This window comes from Ochotona curzoniae, unplaced genomic scaffold, assembly GCF_017591425.1.
Source record: "Ochotona curzoniae isolate NIBS_2020 unplaced genomic scaffold, NIBS_Ocur_1.0 contig_2699, whole genome shotgun sequence".
In the NCBI taxonomy this organism is placed as follows: Eukaryota; Metazoa; Chordata; class Mammalia; order Lagomorpha; family Ochotonidae; genus Ochotona; species Ochotona curzoniae.
The window spans coordinates 3277543-3301053 of NW_024465561.1; the positions used below are offsets into that span (position 1 = coordinate 3277543).

The 23511-nt window shown below is 61.3% G+C and overlaps 2 protein-coding genes and 1 non-coding gene across 5 annotated transcripts; 1 reads left to right on the forward strand and 2 right to left on the reverse strand.

Moving 5' to 3' along the window:
- Positions 1-1537: 1537 nt before the first annotated feature.
- Positions 1538-12707, reverse strand: PLEKHG2 (pleckstrin homology and RhoGEF domain containing G2). Of its 3 annotated transcripts, XM_040976329.1 has the most exons (19): positions 12061-12707; positions 11428-11544; positions 10708-10976; positions 10528-10628; positions 9900-9966; positions 9740-9786; positions 9356-9506; positions 8980-9117; positions 8658-8858; positions 8284-8376; positions 8098-8184; positions 7927-7960; positions 7744-7845; positions 7608-7655; positions 7487-7525; positions 7342-7358; positions 6990-7166; positions 5977-6892; positions 1538-5896 (listed from the first exon to the last, which is right to left on the reverse strand). In XM_040976329.1, exons 2-19 carry the CDS (start codon positions 11519-11521, stop codon positions 4407-4409), a joined length of 4071 nt encoding a protein of 1356 aa, XP_040832263.1. In that variant the 5' UTR covers positions 11522-11544; positions 12061-12707; the 3' UTR covers positions 1538-4406. The 3 variants fall into 3 exon arrangements, with proteins under 3 accessions (XP_040832263.1, XP_040832264.1, XP_040832265.1); XM_040976330.1 differs by lacking the exon at positions 12061-12707 and having other exon boundaries at positions 10708-10793; positions 11422-11740; XM_040976331.1 differs by lacking the exons at positions 5977-6892; positions 12061-12707 and having other exon boundaries at positions 1538-4460; positions 6981-7166; positions 11428-11740.
- Positions 12708-13126: 419 nt separating this feature from the next.
- Positions 13127-13219, forward strand: TRNAI-UAU. The gene is given in 2 exon segments: positions 13127-13164; positions 13184-13219. It is a non-coding gene; the product is annotated as a tRNA-Ile (tRNA).
- Positions 13220-14417: 1198 nt separating this feature from the next.
- Positions 14418-16795, reverse strand: ZFP36 (ZFP36 ring finger protein). Its single transcript, XM_040976332.1, has 2 exons — positions 16687-16795; positions 14418-16000 (listed from the first exon to the last, which is right to left on the reverse strand). The coding sequence occupies exons 1-2, from the start codon at positions 16708-16710 to the stop codon at positions 15065-15067; spliced, it is 960 nt and encodes a 319-aa protein (XP_040832266.1). The 5' UTR covers positions 16711-16795; the 3' UTR covers positions 14418-15064.
- Between the last annotated feature and the right edge of the window lie 6716 nt (positions 16796-23511).

The following is a 23511-nucleotide window of genomic DNA, read 5'->3' on the forward strand; positions in this document are numbered from 1 at the left end:
CGGGATCCCAGTCCCTGAACTCAAGCCTTCCAGTGTGACGTGCAGACCCTTAACCTGGGGATTGTTTTAAGATTCTGAGAACGTGTCCAACTGCTGTTCCTTCTGTGGAGTAAGGGCCAGCAGAGAAGTTTGGTGTTTTTCCAAATCCAACTGCTGCTCAGGCTTGCAGCTCCCTGAGGTCTACCTGCCCCCCACTGAAGGAAAGGTCACTGTCAAGGAGAAACTTCTCCGGGAACCCCCATTCCCGCAGGTGGCCAGAGACCCTGCAGGACAGAGGGTCCCTTGCCGAAATGGTTGAGTACTCATGCTGTCCGTCGCACTGGGCTGTCCCTGCCCTGGCTCTCCGGGGAGTCACACTCCACACCCACCAGGTACAAGGACAGTGTGGGCCTTGAATCCAGGAGGCCGGTCTCCTAGTCCACGTTTGGCAGTAACTTGGCAGTTGCCACAAGACTGTCCCGTCCTACACAGAGGCAGAGACTGTACTCAAACTGGCAGCAATGTATGATGGGATTGTTTTTTTTTTTTTTTTTTTTGAAAGATTTACAGACAAAAGGAGAGAAGCTCAGCCAGTTCACTCCCTAAACTGACAGTGGTCAGAGCTGAGCCGATCAGGAGCCAGAACCTTCTGGGTCTCCCACATGAGTGCAGGATCCCAAGGCAGAGAGCTAGATGCGAAGTGAGGTAGCTGGCCATGAGCTGGTGGTGTCCCTGAGTGCTATTTGCAGGTGGAGGTTTGGCTAGGAGCCGTCACGCTGGCCTGACAGTTGTTTCACAGCTGCTTAAGCTGCCATGAGGGATGCTTCCCATCCCAGCTACTCCCACTGATGCATGGAAAAGCCTCAGAAGGTGCTGAATGCCTGGGCCCCTGCACTTAGGTGGGAGATCCAGATGGGAGTGCCAGCCTCCTGGTTTCCGCCTGGCCCTTGGCAGCCATTTGTGGATAGGCCAGTAGTTGGCAGATTTCCCTGTCCCTTGGCCTTTCACAAGCAGGTATTGAAAGGTTTTATTTCCTTTGCTGTCTCGCCATCATCTTCCAGAAATGCCCCACCTTCTAGCTCTCTGGCTATCTTTCCGTGTTCACCTGGTCCCTTCACAAATAAAACTTCTGTTTGCAACAACAACAAAAAAGCATTTCCTCAAAGATGCCTCCACCTGTGAGTTTACGCAAACCTCAAAACGTTCCCACTGCAGGGCTGGGCCAGGCTGAAGTCAGGAACTTGCCTGGTTTCCTGTGTGGGTAACTTTTGGTTCGTCGCTGCCTCCCAGGTGCAACGACAGGAAGTTAGGTGTGTGCCTCACAACAGCTGCCATCGCTGCTGTCTTCCCTTCCATGAATGCTTTGCAGCCCTGAAATACGTAAGAACTGGAAGGACTGGATTTTTTTTTAAAGATTTATTTTTATTGAAAAGGCAGACATGCAGATAGAAGAGACTAAGAGGAAGATTTCCTAGGCCACAAGCAGGGAGCTGGATGGGAAGCAGAGCCACCGTGATTAGAACCAGCACTCCGAGGACCTTAACCACTACGCTATCGTGCTGGGCCCTGACTGTGGATTTAATAACCCTAGATGTTCCCTAGGCCCCCCTGCCCTGTTTTGTGAGGAAAGGGAGTAGCTTGCCAGAGCTAGTGTGTGGTGGGTAAGTGGCTTTCACAGGCTGGTGGTGTGGTCCCAGGTCCAGAAGCTCCTGAAGCTACTCCATAGGCCACAGTTTGAGGAGGGAGGCACTGGAGTCAGCCTGGGGCAGAGGTGTGGCTTGTGGGATCAGACAGATACCTGTTCCTGGCAGACTGGAGTCATTAGGTGAGCTCCCTGGGGGAGGTGACATCAGCTGGCCCGCTGAAGCAGAGCTGGAGATGGCGGAGCGTCTAGTTGACTGCTCAGTCTTGCCCCTCTCCCTGAACACCTGCTGGGCTGCCTGTTAGCGCTGGGGCATCGCAGCGACCACAGCCCAGAAGTCACAGGCAGCGAAGCATGTGTCACTAAATAGAGCTGGAACGGAAGTGGGTGACCAGCCTGGAGCGCTTCAGAAAGCCTCACTGCTATGTGGGGGAGGGGTGACACCTACTTAAGTTAGCAGCTTCAGTAGCCCCCCGCCCCCCCGGGGAGTCCTGCACTCTGATATGCCTGCTCCCTGCAGCCACATGCAGTTACCAAGCTGGGCTGCGGGAGGCTGAGCAGGTCCACTGGCCAGCAACTCGGGAACGGACAGTGCTGAAGGCAACAGGAGTGTGGATGCTTGGTCTGGCATGTGAGCTGGGCTCTGCCTGGCAGAGGATCCTGACGACAGCTTCTTGCCCTTGATGATGTGGACTCTGCTCAGGCAATTGGGTGTCCTCCACCAGGCTGAAGTTCCCAGCCTCGGCAGCTCTCCTGCTGCATGCCTGCGGCAAGACAGCTGTCTAACTCCCAACACAGGATTTTTTTTTTCTTCTCCTGTGAAGCTTTGGGAGTCACAGAGCACTAACTAGGTGCCAGGCTTCGCACTGGAGGCTTCCTCATGGTCACTCTGAGCTTGGTGGCACAAGTGTTCCCCTGTGAGACTGGGCAGCTGCCCTGTGGTAAGACACAGATTCTGGTTTGGGACTGGGCCTAGCTGGTGGTAACCCAGGCCTCCCAGTTAGGGCCTCAGGCACCACTCCTGTTCTTGAGCCCGACTTTGCTATGGCTCTCAGGAGCTGGGCCCCAGGAGGCCAGCGGATGAAGGACTTCTGAAGAGATGGCAGGATGAATCTTGAAGCACAAATAGGTGGACAGGATGGAATTCTCTAACACCAGGAGGATGGGTCTGTGGCCAAGCCTGCACCCAGGCCTCCCCAGAAGGTCCAAAGACCCCCTCTTGGAGGAACAGCTGGGACACATCTAGAGAGGGGGCTTGGCTCCCCTTTCATGCTCCAGGCCCTGGAGTAGACAGCCCTTCTTCCCTTCCCTGCCTCCTCAAATACCGGGAATTCCGGCGCCGCTGGGAGCCCAGGCCAGGCTGGGAACTTGGCCTCAGCTGGGAATGTACAGCTGGGAGTGGAGGAGGGGAAGGCTGGCCTCAGCCCTGACCTTGGGGAGGCTGTGTTGGCGTCTGCTCCAGGCCTCCGAGGGGCCCAGGACTCGGGCCCTGGAGCACAGTGGCCGTTCAGTAAGCACTGAGTAACAGGCACCAGCCTGCACTTACACGGGGTCAGGTGTTGAGCGCTGGCTGGAAGCCCTGGGCCAGAGCAGCACCTGGCATGCAAAAGGTACCCAGTCAACTGGAGGGCTCAGACCTATGCCTCAGTTTCCCTTATCTCTGAGAATTAAAAGGCATCCCTGCTTCCTTTTAGGGATGCTGTGACGGCTGAATGAGTTCACTATCAAGTGAGTAACTCTCATGGTATGCAACAACACTCAAGTTATACTTTCTTTGCTGTTGGCCAAAAATCCACATTCTGGAGCTAATAGGCTGGGACCAGATCCTAGGGGGTTGATGAGGCCAGTCAGAAATTCACACATTTGGGGATGAGCCTGGAGCCAGGCACTGTAGCAGGTGAGACTGGCTGGAGATGGAAGGTCATACACTTAGGAAGTAACAACCATCAGGTGCCTCAGAAAATGCCAACGGAGACACAAATGTGTGAGGGCAGCAAACTCAAGGCTGTCTTACTTTGTCCCCTTTCTCCCTGGGCACACCACAGCTAGAAGTTAGGGGCAGAATCCTCACAGAAAAGCCTTTTGTCTCTGCAGCACAGGTCCCACGCTGGTGGGTGTGACTATGATGTAGGCGGGCCAAGAATTGGGACATTCATGCAGACCAGGCTGGGAGGCAGGGATGGGAGTAGCTTCTCCCAGCCAGAGCCCCATTGCAGGAGCAGTGTCTGTGGCCACAGTACCCAGAGCCAGGGTGAGGAGGGAAGTGTAGTGGAGTTGACAGAGAGAGGGAGACGGTGCCCAGAAGGACAAGAGCTGGTGGGACAGATTGCACAGAAAGATGGCTGGCCGGAAGGCTAAGTATGGGGTGGGGCAGAGCTAGTCAGGGAAGAGATGGGATGACAGCTGGCCGCATGCCAGGGGAAGAGCTGTACAAATGAGCTACAGTGGGACACGTGGGCTGGTTGAGCTGCTATTCAGCTTTCCTGGCTAAGCAGCAAACAGTGGACCCAGTTATTCAGAAAGGAGTCAGGTTTTTCAGAACCTGTGTGTCTGTCAGCCCCCACTCCACCTCCAGAATGGGAAAACACACGATTTTGGTATTCATTAACAAAAAATATTAATGGAAATCCACCTCCGTGATACCTATCCCTGTCGGGTCAAGCCAGGGAGAGGTATTCACTGCTATGATTTGCAGGCCTGCTGCTGGGATCTGCAGGCACGAAGTCCAGGGGGCCTGTGGCATCCGGCTGTAGTCCCAGCCTTAGGGGAAGGTGGAAATCCCAGTTTATGTGTGGAAGCGGGTGTCAGGAGCTCCCTGGGCCCTGCGTAGGCCCACAGGCTCTTGGGTGGCCGTCAAGAGAGCCGGGTGGTTCAACCGGACCTGGGTCTTGGCTGGCCTTAGCCGCCCCCCACCCCCTACCTGGATGCTGACCGTGGTGGCGTAGCTGAGGCGCCGGGCTGGGGGAGGAGGGGGCTGGGGCTGGGGTGGTGGCGAAGGCGCCCGGGATGTGGGGGCGGAGGAGGGCCAAGGGCCCCGGGGAGCTGCGAGGGCCTCTCCCCCGGGGCCCTGGCGCCGAGCCAGGCTCTGACTGATGTATGAGGCTGCCAGGTACCTGGAGAGGGCAGCTGCACTGGGGCCCAGGAGCTGGCGACTTGGGGGTGGAGGGCTGTGGGGTGGACTCAAGTCTGAAGACATGGACCTGGCCACAGGAGAGACCACATGGCATTGGGGTCTGGACACAGTCATGGTGGTCTCAGCCAGAGCAGGTGACAGGTCCTCCATGTCCAGAGCAGGTCCATGCTCAGGCAGAGTCGTGGCCACTGCAGCCCTGGTGAGGCCATGTGGTGCTGGTGGAGGTGGGAGACTTGGGGCTCGGGTATCAGTGAGCAGGGGTCCTGCTGCCAGCTCCTGCACATCCAGGCCACCCTGCCTGGGCAGCAGTGGAAGGGCTTGGACCCGGGTGTCTGTGAGGCCCTGTGGGTGGGACGAGGCCGCGGCAGCTGAAACGTTTAGACCTGGGAGGTCTTGGGCCAGGGAGAGTGGGGCACTGGCTGGAACTGGAGCATCCAGAGCAGGCGAAGGTGAGGTATCTGGAACCTGGATGTCCAGGAGGTCACAGGCCAGGGGCAGTGTGGTGCTGGCTGGCATAGGGGGTTCTGGGCTGCTTCCACACAGGAGCGAAGGGCTGACGGCTAGACCACTGACAACAACTGGGTCCTCCACATTCCTGGGACCGCCCTGTGTAGTCACTGGCATGTCGGTGGGGCTTTGGACGTCCAGGCAGTCTTCTTGCTTGGGCAAAGGAGTGGTGGCTGATGCTGTGACAGCAGGATGGCAGCTCTGCGTGGGTGACACTGGGGGGACTCCAAGTTGGGTGTCCATGGGAAGTTCCTGCTCAGGGACCTGCATATCCACGTGGCTTCTATGCTCAACCAGATGAGTGGCAGCTGGCACTTCAACTTCCATGCGGCCTCGGTGAGGCAAAGCGGAGGCAGCTGCTGGCACAGGGATGTCTGGGGGGCCTTCCTGTTGGGTCAAAGGTGATGTGGCTGGAGCCTGTGGCTGCTGGAAGCCTCTTGACTCAGGCCATAGGGTGGGAGCAGGGGCACCCCTGTGGTCTGATACCTCCTGGTCACTCAGGAGGCCACCTTGCTTAGACAAAGGTGTGGCAGCTTGAACACGGGCTGCAGGGCCCAGGGGGATAGACTCCTGGGCGCAGGCCAGTGGAAGGGCCAGCTCACACACCAGCACATGTCCAAACGCAGCCACGGGCCCTGTATGCAAAGAGAGACCGGAGTCAGGATGGAGCCACCCAGCTGTGGCCACCTCCACTGCCCACACACTTGAACCTCACCTGGCTCAGTCTGCTCCTGCGGCAGGTGGGGGGCCGGCTGCGGCTGGGCAAGGACCCTTGGCCGGCGGCGGGGCGCGTTGGCCGATGCCCGGGTCTCAGCCCGCTGCATCTGCTGGATGCGCTCGCTGTAAAGACGGGCCAACTCTCGCACTCGAGACGCTGCCCTTTCAGAACCTGGGCCGCCTGCTTTCCCACTCACACCACCCCCTCCCAGGTCTGAATCTTCCAAGATGAGCAGTGGCTCTGGGAAGCCTGGCCGGGCCAGCTGCCCCTGTTCCAGGGCCTGCCATGCGCTCCGGATTTCAGAACAAGAGCGGAATTGCAGCTCCTCTGGGAATGGCTGATCCTGGCTGCTGGCACGCTCAGGCTGGAAGGCTGGGAAAGACACGTCATTCTCTTCCTGCTCCTCCGGTTCGGCCCTGCTTTGCAAGGGCAGTTCCCCCAGCGGCTCGGGATGGTTTGCGGTGGGGAACAGTTCTCTCCTGGGCGCTGGGGTCTCCACCGCCTCCTGCACACACTCCTGGAGCCAGGAGTCACAGGGCAGGGCGGGAGGGCTGGGAATGTCAGGGACCCTAGGCATGGCTGGAAGGCAGGGTAATTCAAAAACACTGGAAATGTCAGAGAGACAGGGAAGGCAGGGCACTTGGGGAATTTCAGAACAGCCGGGCATCTCGGGGAGGCTGGGCATGTCGGGGATTCTGAGAAGGCCGGGAAGGCTGGGAATTTCAGGCGCAGTGGAAGACTCCAGTCCCTCCAGGACGTGGAGTGGGGAGGGCTCCCTGTCTTCCAGCTCCAGCTCTTCCTCCTCCTCCTCCTCTGAAGAGTCTCGGCTGGGCAGGGCTTGGAAAGGGAGCGGTTCGTTGTTACCTGCCACTTGGGAGTCTCCGGGGAGATTGGGAATGTTGTGGGCAGATGGCTGCAGTGGACACAGGTTGGGGACATAGAGATCAGGGTGGGTGTGCTCACTGGGGACCCCCCCCCCCCAGGGCCCTCACAGGGGAAACCTGGCTTACCCCTGGGTCGCGGAGGCCTCTCTGGCTCAGCAGTTCCAAGATTTCCTCAGTGATAGAGGTTCCGGAGGGGTCCAGTGTGGGGGGTCCCGTGTCTTCTGGGTCCTCAGTGGGGCCAGAAGCTGAGCCTGGCACCTGAGGCTCTGTGGGTGTATAGAGCTCCCCCTCGCTGCCAGCATGCTGTGGACAGCAGGTGTACAAGGTCAAGCCACGGGGGGTGGGGTGGAGCTCCTAGCACCCCTGCCCTTAGGGAGGAGACCAAGTCCTCACCCGTTCTCCACCTGGGATGCTGTGCCCCAACTCTCCCCAGCCCCAGGAGCTGGGCACCCAACCCCTATGCCCTGGTGTTCCTTACCCTGACTCCAGGCTTCTCTGTGCACGGAGCGATGAGGAAGAGAGTGGGTGAGAAACGGGGATACAGGCACCAGTTACTCCATGTACCTGATGCAGCCCCCTCCCCAGCATCCTCCCCAGGAGACAAACAAGGACCCTTCACTGACCGTTCTGTACAAATACGACAGAGGAGTCCTTCACCGGCTCTAGGGATGGAGAGACAGATAGCGACGTCAGGGGACGCCCCTGCTTTCCTGGTCCCCAGTCACCACAGCTGCTGGCACTCACCGGACTGTCTGCGACCACGACGACTCCCAGAAAGGCCTGGAGATGGAGCTGTGGGAGAGGCAGTCAGGACCCTGAGGTGAGTCCACTCAGGGAAGTGGGTACTGGTGGGGTGTGAGGACACAGAGGCCTCCTTTACCTGTGCTCCTCCGGCCAGGGGTGAATGTCCTGGCCTCACGGGGTCGTGGGGAGCTGAGTGGGGGCGTCAAGGGCTCTGGGATAGGCTTGCTTTTGGGAGCACCTATGCAGAGATGGGGGGGTTAGCAATTTATTTTCTGGTGGGAGTAACCCCACGTGCTCCCACGCCTCGGCCCCAACTCACAGTGCAGGCTGTTCTCCAGGAGAACCTGTTTGGCCTGCAAGACAGAAGGACGGGGCTGAGGAGGCGGGGTCCCCAAGGGCACATTCGCGATGGTGTGGCTGATGGCTGGTGGGTGCTACCACAACCTGAGGTGGGCACCTGGCGGAGCTCAGCAGGTGGCAGGGGCTATACCTTGGCTGGGATGGAGGCAGGGTGGTTCTCAGAGAAGAGGCGCTGCAGGCAATGAATCCACAGCCTCTTCTCTTCCTGGTTCTTGGCCTGGAAGTGGCGGGGAGGAGAAGCCAGGAGCGGCAGGGATGAAGTCCAGCTGTGGAGAAGGACCCTGCCAGCCCAGACCTCCTCACCCCACATGCTCACCTGGAGCAGGTACCTGTGCTTGGGGATGGTCAGATCTGACACCTTGAACCCGAGAGGGTCTCGAGGACTCTCACTCACACTCAGGTTGCAGCACTGGGGCAGAGGACAGAGAGGGGTGGCCAGCTCATAGATGCAGTGAGGTACCCTTGGATCCCAACCCTCTGAAAGGTACCCCCCATTCCCACACCACACAGAGCCTGGCAGGCTCACTCCCTTGGCACCTGCCCTGTGGGCAAGTCCAACACAGGCTTGAACCCAGCACCATCTGGTGAGTCGGCTGGCCTGGCTTTGCCTGCCTTCTAGAACCTGAGAGAAACTACGGCCCTCCTGCCCCGCCCTGGGTACATAAATAGCCGCCGCATCCCCAGACTCACAAAGATGTGGCCCTTGTAGGTGTATTCTGGTCCCCGCCGCTTGGTCACGAGCAGCATTCGGGAGAAGAGAAAGAGCAGCCGCTCACCCCCACGGAGCCGGGGGCCGCCCCCGCCACCCCCTCGAAATGCACCCTCCAGCACCAGCTCCCCGAAGGCACTGAGCTCCGGGCCGGTCCAACCGCTCAGCCGCCGCTGCACTTCCTGCCAGGCACAAGGGCATGGTCAGCGGGACCCCACAAACACACCAAGAAGTAGGGGTCAGCCCTGAGCCACCTGACCTCGACTCCCTCCCCTGCCTTGCTCATGGCGCCCTGAGGACCACCTGCAGGCGTGCGGCGTGCTCCTGCTTGCGTTTCATGTCATTGATGTACCAGGCCACCGCTGTCATGGACACAATAGCTTCCTCCACCATCTCGCGGCCCCCGGCCCCAGGGCCCTCGGCCCAGTGCTTGCCTAGCTCCTGTCCAGCACACAGGGAGGGGGAGAGTAGAGGTGGGGGAAAGCAGTAGGTGTCTGGGCCTGGGCCCCACAGTAAGCAGATGCCTCTCCTGGTGCCCAGCATGGCAGGCAGAGGACAGATGGACAGATGCCTCCTCCAGCCTTGGAGGTTATGGTGTGCCCACCTGATGGGAGTCAGTGGGGAACCCTTGCCACATCGCTCTGCCCCCACCCCCGCTCCAGCCCAGGCCCTGGCTGACCTGCAGTAGCAGGTGGTACTTGAGGATGCGCTGTACAGGCTTCAGCAGGAAGCTCTGCAGGGGCAGCGAGTGGCGGAGCTGGGCCTGGCGCTCCTGCAACCACATGGCCGCTGGCGGAGACAGCGCCAGCTCCCGGAGCAGGGCCAGGGAGCTGGGGGCACAGCATGGGTCAGCCGGGGCTGGGGGCAGGGCTGGGAGGGCTCAGGGCATGGCCAAGGTTCAGAAGTGGTCAGGGCCTCGCAGGGAGCAGGGAAGGGGGCAGGGGGCAGTGAGGGCGATGCATTCCTGGAAGAAGTCATGGAGCCAGGTGGGCTGGGGTCAGGGGAGGGGGGCAGGTGGCACAGCAACTCGGACACAGCCGAGCAGGGGCTTCTGGTACCTCACCTCGGGTAGTTCATGCAGTACAATGTGTAGATGTCAAAATCCTCGCTCTGCAACGGACAGGGGTGTCAGGAAGACCCCAGTCGCCCACCACTCCCGCCCAGGGCTGCCCATGCCTCCTCCTCTGCAGCCTAGCCCAGGTTTCAGCTCCTGTCTGACTCACCCGCTGTACGAAGCACTGAGCAATGCCCCCTGCAGTGCTACAACCCTCTAGGTCCTCCAGGAGCTCACTGTGGACAGAGAAGGGTCAGGAGGAGTTTCCTGGGGACCGATATGTCCCCAAGAACAGTCCTCTAATGGGGAGCGGCATGTCTTAACCAGGCAAGGGGCACCACAGCTCCTAGTTAAAAGGGATGCCATGAGCCCCAAGAGCCCTGAAGATGCCAGGGTCCTTCCATGACCCTGAGAGAGCTGGCCAGGACACTCGGAGGGGCTGTGCCTGCTCCTGGGGGTTGGCAGTGTCCTGGCTGGGGTGACCAAGCCTGGGACAAGGAGCTCTCAGTGGTGAGCCTGGCAAATGAGGACAAGCTGGCCACACAGGCTCACTCCGCCCCAACCTCAAGACCCACAGACTCCAACATTCGTGGCACACCCAAGCTGGACATGGTTCTGAAAGCCAACCTGAGGCCACACCCCACCTGGGCTTGCACCCCCCCATCATGCTCCCACCCCAAACCCTGCTGTCCTGTGTGCCAGCCTGTAGGGAGCAGCTTGGATGAACACCACCCCCACCCCATCTCCTATCACCCACCCCAGCCAGGGCCCTTCTGCCCATCCCACCTGCCCCTGACCTGCTGAACTCGTAGATGTCCTCAATGTTGGCAAACAGCGTGCCCACCTGCTCCACACTCAGGCCCAGAACCCCACCGTCCAGCAGAGGGCCCAGGTAGTCCTGCGGGGGTGCCACAGTTATGGCAGGGAGCAGGGCAGGATGGGGATCTGTGGCCCTTACCCTGGGCAGCCGGCCTCACCTCCACAATGCAGCGCAGGTCGCGGACATAGGCCCGCTCCGTCTCTACGATCTCCCGGGCCACACGCTCCAGCCTCGAGGGCTTTACTGAAGCTGCGATGCCCACGGGCGACAGATCCAGGCGAATGGGCGGCCCTGGGAGGGGCTCAGGCCTGGAGACGGGGCAGGCTGGAGCAGGCGCTGGGGCTGGGTCCCCTTCGGAGCCCACCGTGCTCAGAGATGTGGAGCTTCCGGACCCTCTTGGGGAGGCCATGGCCGGGGCGGTGGAGGCTGCAGGGCATGGAGCAGACAGTCATGGCATCTCCCCTGCCGGCACCCTGGCACCGCCCTCTCCCACCCCCACCTCGAGCCAGTGACTTTCCCACAACTCCCCTCCTCCCACTGCCCCGTCCCTGCCCTGGCCCAGCCAAGCCGCTCTTCACTCAGTCTGGCAATCCCCCCCATTCGCCACACCCCAGCTGTACTGGTCAGCAAGTGGCTGGTCCTCACCTCTGAGCCTTTCCACATACTGTTCCCTGACTGTGCTGACTTTCCTTCCTGTCTGCCCCCCTCCTTCCTCTTCATCTCTAACTCTCTCTGCCTCCTAGAATCCCTCCCTAAGCTCTCATCCCACCAAGGCGGCTCAGCAAGCTCCAGTGGGGGTGGGCTGTCACAGGTCGTACTGACACTGGCTGTCTGTCACCCCCACACCCCCCACACTGCCTCACGCTCCCACACTTACCTGGCCGGGTCTCACACGCAGCGGGGCAGTCACACACCTCCCCAAGTCCGAGGCTGCGTTTGGCCAGGCTGGGTCCCCGGGCTCCCTCGGGCATGGCTGAGCGGGTTCAGCAGCGACCTGCAGCCAAGATCCCCGACCGGTCTTCTGACATGGGGGATCCCACCGGCCCCTCTGCGGCCCACACTGAGGCCCCAACACTCCCTCAGGTGTGGGTGTGGGTCATGCAAAGCCAGGGAGAGGCGCCCAGGCCGAAGTGACAGCCGAGGAAGAGGTGGGGGGGGGGCACGGAGAGAAAGAGAGACCTTCTAGACCCAGCCTGGGGGGAGGTGGAGACAAAGAGGCACGGAGGCCCCGGGCTCCTGGGAACGGCAGGGATTGGCGGCCTGGAGCGCAGGGCGAGGGGCAGGGCTGGGAAAAGCCGGGGGCGGGAGGCCGCGGGGTCCCAGGGGAGGAGGCTGGGGGACCGGATGCCAGGGTCCAGCCGCCGGCTCCCTCCCCCGCCCGGCCGGCCGCCCGCGTCGTCACCGCCGATTCCGGGGCGCCCGGAGCCCCCCGCTCCCGCGGAGCCCCCGCCGGCACGCCCCCCTCATTGTTCCCCGCCGCCCCTCCCCCAGCCCGCGCCTCCCGGCTCACCTCCCCCGGCCCCGGCAGCCCCGGCCGGGCCCCTGCCCTCGGGGGCGCGCTCAGGCTCCGGGGGCTCGCGCGGCGCGGGGTCCGGCGGTGAGAAGTTCTCGCTGTCCTAAGTTGGAGCGGGGACAGCCTCGACTCCGGAGTGGCGGATGGGCCGGGCCGGGCTGGACAAGGGTGTGTGTGGGGGGGATACCCGGAGTCCCGAATCTTCTACGCGAGGGTCCCGCACGGGGCTCCCCGAGTCCCCCCGAACTCCAGGGGCGCGCGGAGGCGGCAGCGCGCGGGCTTCTAACTTCCAGAGTCCCCTTTGCAAGTGATGGACACGGCGGCCGTCGAGCGGCAGGCCCGGACTCCCGCCGGAGGGGCTCGGGCCGCCCGGCCGGCGACTCGAGGAGGGAGTCTTGTGGCTCGGGGTCCCCGTCCTCTCCCCAGAGAGCTGCGGGACGCTCGGGGTCCAGAACCCTCGGGGGCGGCCGGTGTGCTGGCTCCTCAGGTGGGGAAGGGTCACCTGAGACGGCCCCCACACCCGGGCTCAGACGCCGGGACGGGGGGGACCACGGATCTCGGGGTCTCTACGGACGCGGTGCCGGGGTCCGAGCCTCGGGGCGCCTCGGGCTGCCGGCTGCACGGCACAGGGGGCTCCCGGGGTGGCGGCGGCGCCACATCTGGAGAGTCCGGACCCAGCTGTGGGGCGGGGGGCGGTCGCCCGGGGCTTCCCCTCCCCCAGCCGCCCCGGCGCATATCCTGTTCCCGCCCGCGGGGGGGAGGGGCCGCCTTCCGGCCGGCCCGCCAGCGAAGGGTTAAGGCCCCACCTTCCAGGCTCCTGAATATTCACGAGAGGCGAGGCCTCCCCGGAAGGCTCCGCCCCCACATTCCAAATGCCTCGCCGACTGTTTCCTTTTACAGCAAGGGGGCTCAAGGCGTGAGAATCCGCGACCGAGCACGTCCTGTCTCCTATTGGTCAGCCAGGAGGGTTCTATTTGCATACGCAATGTGAAGGCGGGGCTGACCGGCAAGTCACGTGGTCAGGAACGACTGAAGCAGTCACCGTCTGAGCAGCCCAATCGGGGCTCCAGTGGCGCAATCGGTTAGCGCGCGGTACTTATATGACAGTGCAGGCGGAGCAATGCCGAGGTTGTGAGTTCGATCCTCACCTGGAGCACTTTTAGTTTCTCCGCTAACTTTAAAAATTTATACGTCATGTTGGTTAACCCAAACTGCTAGATCGCTTAAAAGGAAACAACATTCCCGCCTGCCGAGTTTTCGGGCTTGGAACTCCCGCGGGACTTGGGCCACACAACCCCGTAGCTTTCCGCTGGGAAGGCAGTTTTCATGCTGGCCACCAGGGAGCGATGTCGCCTCTCCACGAGCTCTCTTTGGTGCTGCCAATCTGAATTTTGACACTCGCTAGCCATGTGTGCGGGTCCTGGACCAACCGTGCCTAGGACTGTTTTCCTCCATATTCTAGAACTTTCCGATCTTTTTTTGCAAGTGGCCACAGCCTAAAGAGAGTGTGTCTATTTAGGCTCAAGCGGTGGGCGGATGTCGCAGGACACGGGGGGAGGACGCAGCCGGAGGTGGGGTGTCCAAGGGCCTGTCAGGCCTGCGGACAGCGAGCGCCCCGGCCTCCCCGGCCGTGAGGGCTCCGAACCGGGAGCGCTTCCCCGCCCGGCAGGGATGGAGGAGGCGGCTTCCTGAAAGTCAAGTCCAAAGGTCAGAGCGAGCCAGCGGGAAGCGCCGGGGAGGGGGAGCGCGGGGCGGCCGGCGGGGGCGGGGCGCCGACTCGGGGCACGGCGGCTTCCGGGCCAGCGGCCGGCGCCCCGCGCCTCTTCCCTTGTATGGTCCGAGGCCGCAGCCGGTCGGGAACCCCGCCCGGCCTCGGACAGCGAGCCCCAGCCGCGGCCCCAGCCCCGCCGGGCCCTCCTCGAGCCAGCTTCCCGGGCCCGGAAATGCCCCAAGATCCCGCCAGGCCCAACTTCCAGGACCGGGCCGGCCCCAGGCTTCGCCCCGCCCGCCCTGGCTTCTAGAAGCTTCTTGGATTTGACTTGAGCGTCTCCAGAAGTCTCCTCGGAGGCGCGAGGCTGCCGAGCCCGCAGACCCCCCGCGCGGCCCGCTCGCGCCCGGCACATTCCGTCCTCTCCCCTGGCCGCCCGGCCTCGGCCCCTCGGGGATGAAAACATCCCGTCCCCGCCCCGGGAACCGGCTCGCCCGGTTTCGACAGGGATGGCGGCGGGGACAGGTGACCTCACCTGGCCCCGCCCTCTCAGGTGAACGGCCGGGCCCGGTGACGTCACTTCCTGCCAGGTAAGCGCCGCCGGGCGGCTCAGCTGCCCCCATCCCGCCAGCACGAGAAAGGGTTCTTTTACACGCAGATTCCTTTTATTTAAAAATTCCAAAAAACACAAAAATATAGACTTTTAAGGTACCAATATATATATTACTTCATATATTATTATAGGACACTTAGAACAATAATTATACCATCGTTTCCAACATTACAAAAAAAAAAAAAACGGGGAAGAAAAATAATTGGGAAGTAGACGACTCAATAGATATAAATATTATAAAATCTTATTAGAATAAATAAAGTCGTCATAAATAAAGGGCCCATTGGCCAAGGGGAGGGGCTTGGCAACGGTTTTGGCTACTTGCTCCTGGAGGGAAATTTAAGCACCAAAGAGTCTCCCTCGGGGACACTCCACCCGGCGGGGCCAGGAAAACCCGGGAGGGGGGTCGACTGTTCACAGCACATCAAGATTCCAGAACAAGGATTCCAATGGGGGTGAGGGAGAATGGCGGGGAGCTAGGGACTCACTGCCTCCCTGTATGCTACATCTGTAAGGAACCCCAGGAAACACTGTCCCCCAACACCATAAACACTGAGCTGGCACACCAGGGACCTGCCCCAGCGTGGGGTCCGGAGGGGAAAGGGGGGTTGTTGTTTGTGAAATTAATGCATTTTGGAATGTGGGGAGGGAAAGACACGTTTGATTTCATCGGGCACCTGTCACTCAGACACAGAGATGCGATTGAAGATGGGGAGCCTCCTGGGGGCTGCAGGTGGCTGGGGTGGTCCCAGCACCCCAGTCTCAAAGACAGGGGAGTCCGACCCACCGAGACTGCTGCCGCTGCTGGCGTACTCATCGGGGTCGGACCCCAGAGAGTGAGCCGAGGGGCTCCGGGCCAGACCGCCCAAGGGCCCCCAGATGCTGCTGGGATTGGCCCTGCGGCAGGAGGGGCAGCAGGTAGCAGTGGGGTCCCTTCGAGTCACGGGGGTCCCAGGGGCAGCCGAGAAGGCAGAGGGGGAAAGAGGGAGGTCCCCGGGTGGAGGCGGTGAGCTGGAAGGGGAGAACGACCAGGCAGACGCAGAAGGGCCGCCGGCCAGGCCCGGGGGTGGCGGCGAGGTCCTGCGTCCCGAAGGCATTCCGGAGAAGCTGACGCTCTGGCGCAGCACGTGGGGGTGGCCGGGGGCCGCCTGGTCCTCGTTGGGGTTGTGGATGAAATGGCAGCGGGAGCCGTAGGGACAGCGGCCCTGGAAGTAGAACTTATGGCACAGTTCAGTCTTGTACTTGGGGTGGCGGTTGGCCTGGCGCAGCTCGCTCAGGCCGTGGGCGAACTGGCACTTGGCCCCGTAGCGGCAGCGGCCGCTTTCCGAGAAGGTCCGACACAGCTCCGTCTTGTAGCGGGAGGAGGTGGTGGGGGTCGCGGTAGGCGAGGTGGGTGAGGGCGACAGTTCAGCAGCCGGGCGCGGAGCCAGGGGTGCAAAGCCAGGCGGCGGGGGCACCCAGCCGCAAGTGCGGCCCTCCACCAAGCTGGTGGAGCGGCCGGGCAGGCGAGAGGAGACCCCAGCCGGGTTGGGGTCCGCCGGGTTCAGGCCCCAGAGTCCCGAAGGCTCTGTCCCTCCGTGGTCGGATGGAGGGTCAATGTTCAGTGACAGGAGGCTCTGTGGGAACAGCGACTGGTTAGGACACCCGAAAATGCAGGGTGACGCGCGCCCCAGCCGCACTCGGAGAGCTTGCCAGTCCGGTTTGTGGGCTCCGTGCCGGAGCCCCACCCGCCCACGGGCCAACCCGGGGTTTCCGGAACCCAACGATTGAGAGATTGAGGGTTCTGCGTCGAGTCACCCCAACAGGGAGCCTGAAGCCAAAGCACACCACTGTTCCCCTCAACTTTGAGCGGCCTCCGGGTCTCCCCGGGAGACGAGGCGCGCACCGAGTTCTCTAGTTTCACAATGGGAGAGAGCGGGGCAAAATTGAGCCGGGGAGTCGGATCTTCGGGGTTTGAGTTGCCGGAGGAGAGTCGGGGCGTGAGAGGCACCCAGTCAGCTTCCCCAGGCCAGGACGTGGGGGAAGCCAGGTGTAGAACCGCTTCCGCCTCCAGCCAGCTCGAGTCCGAGCAAAGTCCCCCCCAGCTTCCACCTTCTCGGACCCTCCCCGACATCCAGGTGCTGGAGAGAGCCGCGGGAGGCGAGGGCTCCATTTTCACCCTCCCCATATTAAAGTCCCCGGAAAAGGCGGCTAGGCTCCCCAGGTAGCGGAGTTGTGGCACAGTAAGAGTTCCCAGCTAGCCAGAGAAGCTGGCGCCCCGGGCAGATATTTCCGGAGCTGGGGAGTCCGGCGGGGGACTCACCTCGTAGATGGCAGCGAGGTCCATGGCGGCGCGCTTGGCCCCGAGGGATCAGCACAAAGTCTGAGCGCTGAACCGGGCTGCGGCTCCGGGCTACGGGACACCTACTTATAGGACAGCTCAGTGGTCATGACGGGGCGGAGCCCGGCCGGGGGCGGGACCAGGAGGGGCGCTTCCCGGACGCGCGCCCCCGGCGCTGCCCGGCCGGCCCCCCGGCCAAGGCGGCCGAGGGCTGGGCCCGGGGCCGACCGCGGCCTGGACGAGGGTGCGGCAGGTGGTGGTGGTCGGGGAGGGAAGGGAAGGGCTCTGGGGCTGGGTGGAGGCAAGGCTGACAAGGGCAGAGGGAGAGAAAGAGGAAGGGAGAGACGCGGGCAGAGTAGAGGGAGGGAAAGACGGGGAGGGAGAGGTGTATACAGAGAGGGCTGGAGAGAAAAAGACTCAGGTAGATAGGCAGAGGGAAAGAGGAAGAGCCCGGAGGGAGAGCCAGGCTGACACGGGGAGGGAAGAGACACAGGTGTCCCGCATGCAACAGGTGGAGGCGCACAGGCGACAAGACACAGGGAGGAGGCGGTGGCCCCAGAGACAGAAGCGATAAGAATCAAAGAAAAACTCCCTTGTGCCCCTCACAAAGAACCATGAGACTTAAACACCTCCAGAGACACCTGGCCAAGTGCACGGAGAGAGGGAGGCAGGCAGCGCTCCTGGGAGGGAACGCTCTGTCGTCGGACACCTGCCTCTACCCTCGGGTGAGGTCTCAGATGCCTGAGGCCCCTCACCTGCCACGGGTAAGATAGTGGCAGATTCCTCTGGGCTGGGCTTGCTTCTAGTGCTTTCCATACTTGAACTCCCGGTGCCCAGGAACACCGCAGGGACACCTGAAGCTGTGACTGTCCCAGCCCCAGCCAGGAGAGCTGCAGCAGCCCAGCAGGAGGACATCCCCCTTCCTAACTCCACGCTTCCATCCCCCGCCTTGGAACACCCAGGAGGGGAAAAGGCGCCAAGTCTGTTATTATGGTGAAGGACCGCCTCGAGTGAAGGCTATTTTCAAGAGCAAGAAGTGGGTCAGCCCTATTGCCTGCCGATGGGCTGCTACAAGTCTAAATTAGCCAAGCGCGTCGCCATATTGGCAAGGCTTTCATAATCGAAGCGTTTGCCCGGCCTGAAGACTCTTCAGAACTGGGAAAGGGGAACCAAAAAAAAAAAATTTTTTTTTTAAACTTTTTAAAAGGGGATCTTGGTGAGCTGGCTGCCTCGTGCGAAGATGGTGGCCAGAGGGGTCACGAAAGCGCAGAAGTTCCCGCGCGCGGCGGCGGCTGCGGGCTTGTGTCGAGGTGGGGGAGACCCTGACAGGCTCGGGCGCCGGGGAATCCCTGGTGCGGCGCTCTCCGGGGCTGAGGGGCCTTCCGAGGCCGGTCCCGTGAGCTAGGCGGGCCGCGGGCGGCTTTGGCACGGTTGCAGCCTCCCCGCTCACCCGTGACTCACTCGCGCGGGGCGGGGAAAGGGGGGGCTTCCTGGAAGCCGTGACGAGGAGGCTCAGCCCGGACGCTCGGGTTCCTCTCTGGTAACCAGGGCTCGTGTCTCCTGTAAACAGAGGACAACGTGGGGAGGAGGGGGGACGAGGGGGACCTGGGACTTGCCTCAGAGCTGGCACTAGATCTTCGGGCTGTTTGTAGGACTAAAGCAAAACGCCCGAGTGCGCGTGCGTGGGGGGAGGGTATCTCCTGGGGGGGGGGGTCCTCCAAGCAGGGCTGGGCTCTGGCCCCGATCTCGGAGGAGGGATTCCAGTTTCAATTTCCTTGGAGACTGGGAACATATCGCATCCTTGAGTCAGCCTGGCCCCCTCCCCTCTCCCAACTGCTGAGTCATCTGCCTGAAAGCCTGGGACTTGGGGATTCCACCACTCCCTACGAATCCGGGACCTGGGCTTTGCACGAGACAAGGCTGTGACTTTTCTGCTCCAAACTCACAACTCACAGACTCCAAGCAGCCAGGCCCCTGCGTCCTGGGCCCGCTACCCTCCTCCCTCAGAGCCAGGGATCAAGGTCGCCCCCTTCTTCCCCCCCACCTCCAAGTCGTCCCCAGCCTCAGCGTCCCAGACCGGGAGGAAGTTCGCCCAGGACTCCTCCCCGTTCCCCACGTAGCCAGCGGGGAAAATCCGCGGCTCCAGCGGCGGCCGGGAATCCCCTCTGGAATGACGGTGGGGAAGGGGGAATGCCTGGGTCCCCGCGGGGCGCGCGAGGACGGGGTGGGGAGGTGGGGGGCGGGGGTCGCGGCTGGTCGCGTAGCGGGGCGGGGAGAAAGGGGCGGAAACCAGAGAAGCTAAAAATACAGCGAGCACTTCCGGCCCAAGGGGAGGGGAACGGAGAGCAGAGTTTCCAGAAAAACAAGCAGAGACGGGAAACGCGGGGGTGTGAGAGTCGGTGTGTGTGTGTGTGTGTGTGTGTGTGTGTGTGTGTGTGTGTGTGTGTGTGTGTGTGTGTGTGTGTGTGTGTGTGTGTGTGTGTGTGTGTGTGTGTGTGTGTGTGTGTGTGTGTGTGTGTGTGTGTGTACGCGCGGGCGAGCCAGATTGCCGTGTGCGCGCGGCACGTGTGCCTGGGCCGTGCGCGCTCCTGGCGGGGTTGTCGGCGAGGGCGGGTGGGGCCGGCTGAGTGCGACAGGGGCCACCCCGATGAGTGAAGCCCTGTGTGCACACCCGGTGGGGGTGTGAGGTGTCCCGTCGGGGAGCAGGTGTGCAGGGTTTCCTGTGCGAGCCTGTCTGCCGGTGCTACCTGCGGGGACAAGGGGCCTCAACGCCAGGCGCACATCTGCACAGCTGGGTGTAGCTGTGATCAGCAGTTGACAACGTGTGTGTCACCGCTGGGACTGACCCTGCGGGGCTGTGCACACCTGCGGAGCGTGGCAGCCCGCGGGTGGCTGCGTGCCAGCCGGCAGGTGTGTGGACATGGTCAGGTTGCAGGGGAAGCCACGATTGTGCCTCGCTCTGGATGCGGTTCCTCTACGGCCCAGTCACAAGGTGGTGAAACCCATGAACTTTGGTTACTGACGTGGACGAAGGCGCGTGACAGGGGAGGGACCTTCCGTGTCCCCCCTGCCCCCTCCCCCTCGGGGCTGTTTTGAGTCCCGCCTCTGGTGGGAGCAGACAGAACAGGCGCTTGCACCGGGGAAGCCAGTGCTTGTGTGTGTACGCGTTCGCGCCAGCCTCATCCGTGCCGAGTCCACTCTGGATCGTGTTTGGCGGAGAGCAGGGCTGAGTCAGCTGTGATGGGCAAAGTGCGATGGGTGAGAGATAGCGGCCTAAGTGGTGGTTACAGCCTTGTTTACGGACTCGGCCAGGTGGTTGGTGATGGGCTGGGCTAGTCAGCTGGCAGAGCTGAGGCTGTCCTTGTGTCCCCTGGCCTCACCCAAGCCCTATCCCTGCTCCCTCATGCAGCCACAGCCTCCTCACTGTCCCTTACACACCTGCCTTCCGACCCTGGACAGCCACAGGGCTCCCTCCGTCTCCCTCAAACCTGCTGTATCACCACTTCAATGAGATTCAAACAAAAACAAAACCAAAAACGAAACAACCTTGTTGTTTATTTATGGCAATTAATGCACGTAACACCAAGTTATTATAGGCAGTGTTTATGAAATTACTACTGCTCAACCAAAGTTCTAACACTTTTGTTTTAAATCAGAAGAGACAGACGACCCTGTCTGTGCTAGATCTAATTACTGGCACCATCACACTTCCTCTCGGGGTGGGGTGGGGGATCAGGAGCCGGAGGCCTACACAGGACCCAGGTGCTCCATGGTGGCATGGGGGCACCCAGCTGGTGCTCAGCCCTCGGGCCCCGCCCACCCCTGGCTGCCCAGAAGCTTTCTCCATCCCATCATGTCTCCTGCGGTTACAGATCTTCGGTTCTGGTCACACTCCACTGCCTTTGCCTTGAACCCTCCTCCTGCCGGCCGTGCTGTGCTGTGCTATGCGTCCTCTCGTTCAGGCTCCCACGGCATGGTCGTGGGCTCCAGGACCTGGGACTTGGCTGGCGCCAGATGCTCAGCAAGCGTCTGTTGAATGGTCTGCCTCCTGGTACGCATCTGCCACCGTGCATGGTGATTCATGTGCGTTCAGCACCCTGGTGACCAACTGGGCATCTCTTGGGTTGTGGTTTTATGTTCTTTTGAAGTTTTTTTTTTTTTAAGATTTATTTTATTTTTATTACAAAGTCAGATATACAGAGAGGAGGAGAGACAGAGTGGAAGATCATCCATCTGATGATTCACTCCCCAAGTGAGTGCAACAGCCGGTGCTACGCTGATCCGAAGCTGGGAACCAGGAACCTCTTCCAGGTCTCCCACGCGGTGCAGGGTCCCAAAGCATTGGGCCATCCCTGATTACTTTCCCAGGTCACAAGCAGGGAGCTGCCAGGATTAGAACCGGCGCCCGTATGGGATTCCGGTGCGTTCAAGGTGAGGACTTTAGCTGCTAGGCCATGCTGCCAGGCCCCTTTTGAAGATTTTTACCGGAAAGGCAGATTTAGAGAGAAGACATCTACTCACAATGGCTGCCAGAGCTGGGCCGATCTGAAGCCAGGAGCTTCTTCCAGGTCTCCCACACGGGTGCAGGGTCCCAGGGTTTTGGGCCGTCCTCGACTGCTTTCCTATGCCACAAGCAGGGAGCTGGAAGGGAGGTGGAGCAGGCAGGATACAAACCAGTGCCCACATGGGATTCCAGTGCATGAAAGATGAGAACTTTAGCCATTAGGCTATCTTTGTGTTCAAACTGACTTGTCCCGGAGTGCTGGGCAGAGGGCATGTTTCTGTTGATTGCTCTGTATGTGGCCTTAGCTGGGCCTGGATCAGGATGAGATTAGGAGCTAGACTCCATCGGGGTTGTCCATGTGGGCAGCAGGGACTTGAGTGCCTGAGCTAGCCATCTGCTGCTTCCAGGGTGCATCGGCAAGCAGTTGGAGTAGGAGCAGAGCGGCTGGGACTCGAACTGGGGTTGGTGGTAGATACAGGCATCTCCAAGCAGTAGCTTATAACCCGTGTCAGTCCTGGCCCATGATCCTTTCAAAGGCAGACAGACAGACAGTCCACCTGCTGGTATACTCTCCAAGCGTAGAGCAGGCAGAGGCTGGGAACCCTGGCCTCAGCTGGGTCTCCAACACACTTGGGCCATCAGCTGCCCCCCTGTGTACACAGAAGCGGGAAACTGGACAGGGATACAGGGCTGCAATGTGAAAGCAGACACTCCACCCTGGGATACCTCAAGGGATGCACCGTGAAGTCACCGTGCAGCACTGCTGGCCTCCAGACAGTGTGTGCTGCAGCACTGCTACTCCCCTGGAGGACCAACTATACCTCTGTCCTTTGCATGCGTGCCCACAGCTTGCTACTGGGCTCCCCTGCAGGGGTGTGGTGGGCTCCCCTGCACGGGTGTGGTGTGTGAACGTGTGGCGCCGGCTCCTTCTCACAGTACCCAAGGCACCTGCATCAAGCTGCACAAACAGGGCTTTCTCTGTGTGCTTATCATGGGAGTAGGTGTGGCTAAGATGATGTGGGTGCCCAGCTGGCAGGGGCTGGGCTGTGTGCGATCCTGCCATCCTGGCAAACCCCAGGCTGGATGGCATTGTGGAAGCATTTTGTAGCTAGGACTAAAGTCCATCATCAACTGACATCAGGGAGGGAGATGACTGTGGGTCATCGCAGGGGCCGACCCAGTTCAACAGGGGGGCAGGGCCAGGGCCCTCTCATTTGGGTATAAAGTTTTCTCCCCTGCTGGCCAACCCATCCTTCCATCCTGGCACTTCAGCAGTCACTGGGAAGCAATTTGCTGGGATACACACACACACACACACACCCCCTCCCTCCCCTGGCCACTTTCCCGTGTGAGACCTTGGGCTCTGGAGCCACAGGCATCAGGGTGCAGGGGTGCTGGGCGGGGCCGTTCTCTAGCCAGGCTGAGTCACTGGAGCCTTGCGCACTGCTGACGGCTCCTCCCTGTGCTTGCCCAGGCCTGAAGGCCACAGCTGAGCTCCCCAGAGCAGAGATCTGGGAAGTGGGGAGCGGGGATCCTGGGGGGAGGGTCCACCGGCCCTTCCCAAAGCCCCCTCCCCGTGGCTTGCTTCCCGGAGCTGGCTTCTTCCCCGGGACTTGATGATTCACCACATTTGGGGCCTTTTCACTTCTCCTTTGGGCTAAAAATATGGGGACCCAGGCATTCAGCTAGGCCCTGCCTCCCTGCCGATTGCACAATTCCCTTCACCCCACGTTCCGCTGACGCAGGGCCTGGGGATGGGTGTGTATGTGTGTGCGCCGGGAGGGGGGCGCTCAAGCTGCTCCCCCATCAGGCTTGCTGAGGTCAGGGCCCAGAATCCTGCCACTTCTCCTTTCCCAGGGTGGACTGACACAGGCAGGGCTGGGGGATCCTGGAAGGACAGTAAGCCCCACCTCCTTAGACCCAGGGGTTCTGGTTGCCCCCACAGTCAGTCTCAGGAAGGAGCAAGAGGCTGAACATGACCAGAGGGACAGAGAGGTGAGGGACAGGAGACACAAGAAAAGCAGAATGATTAAAAAAAAAAAAAAGAAAGAAAGAAAAAGATACCTAAAAATAGAGAAGACCCAGGACTTACAGGATGGAAATGGAGACAACTTGCCAAGAGGGGCAGCACAGAGGTGCCCAGCCTGGCAGCGCAACCTGGCAAGGTGGGAAGACAGCCCACAGCCTAGAGCTCCTGGGTGGGCCCAGGAGTCCACCGCCAAAGTCCAAAGTCCACTGCCCACACTGGGCAGAAGGGCCCGCCCTGCTGGCCTCTGCTGCCCCCTGCTGGTCTTGAGCTCGTG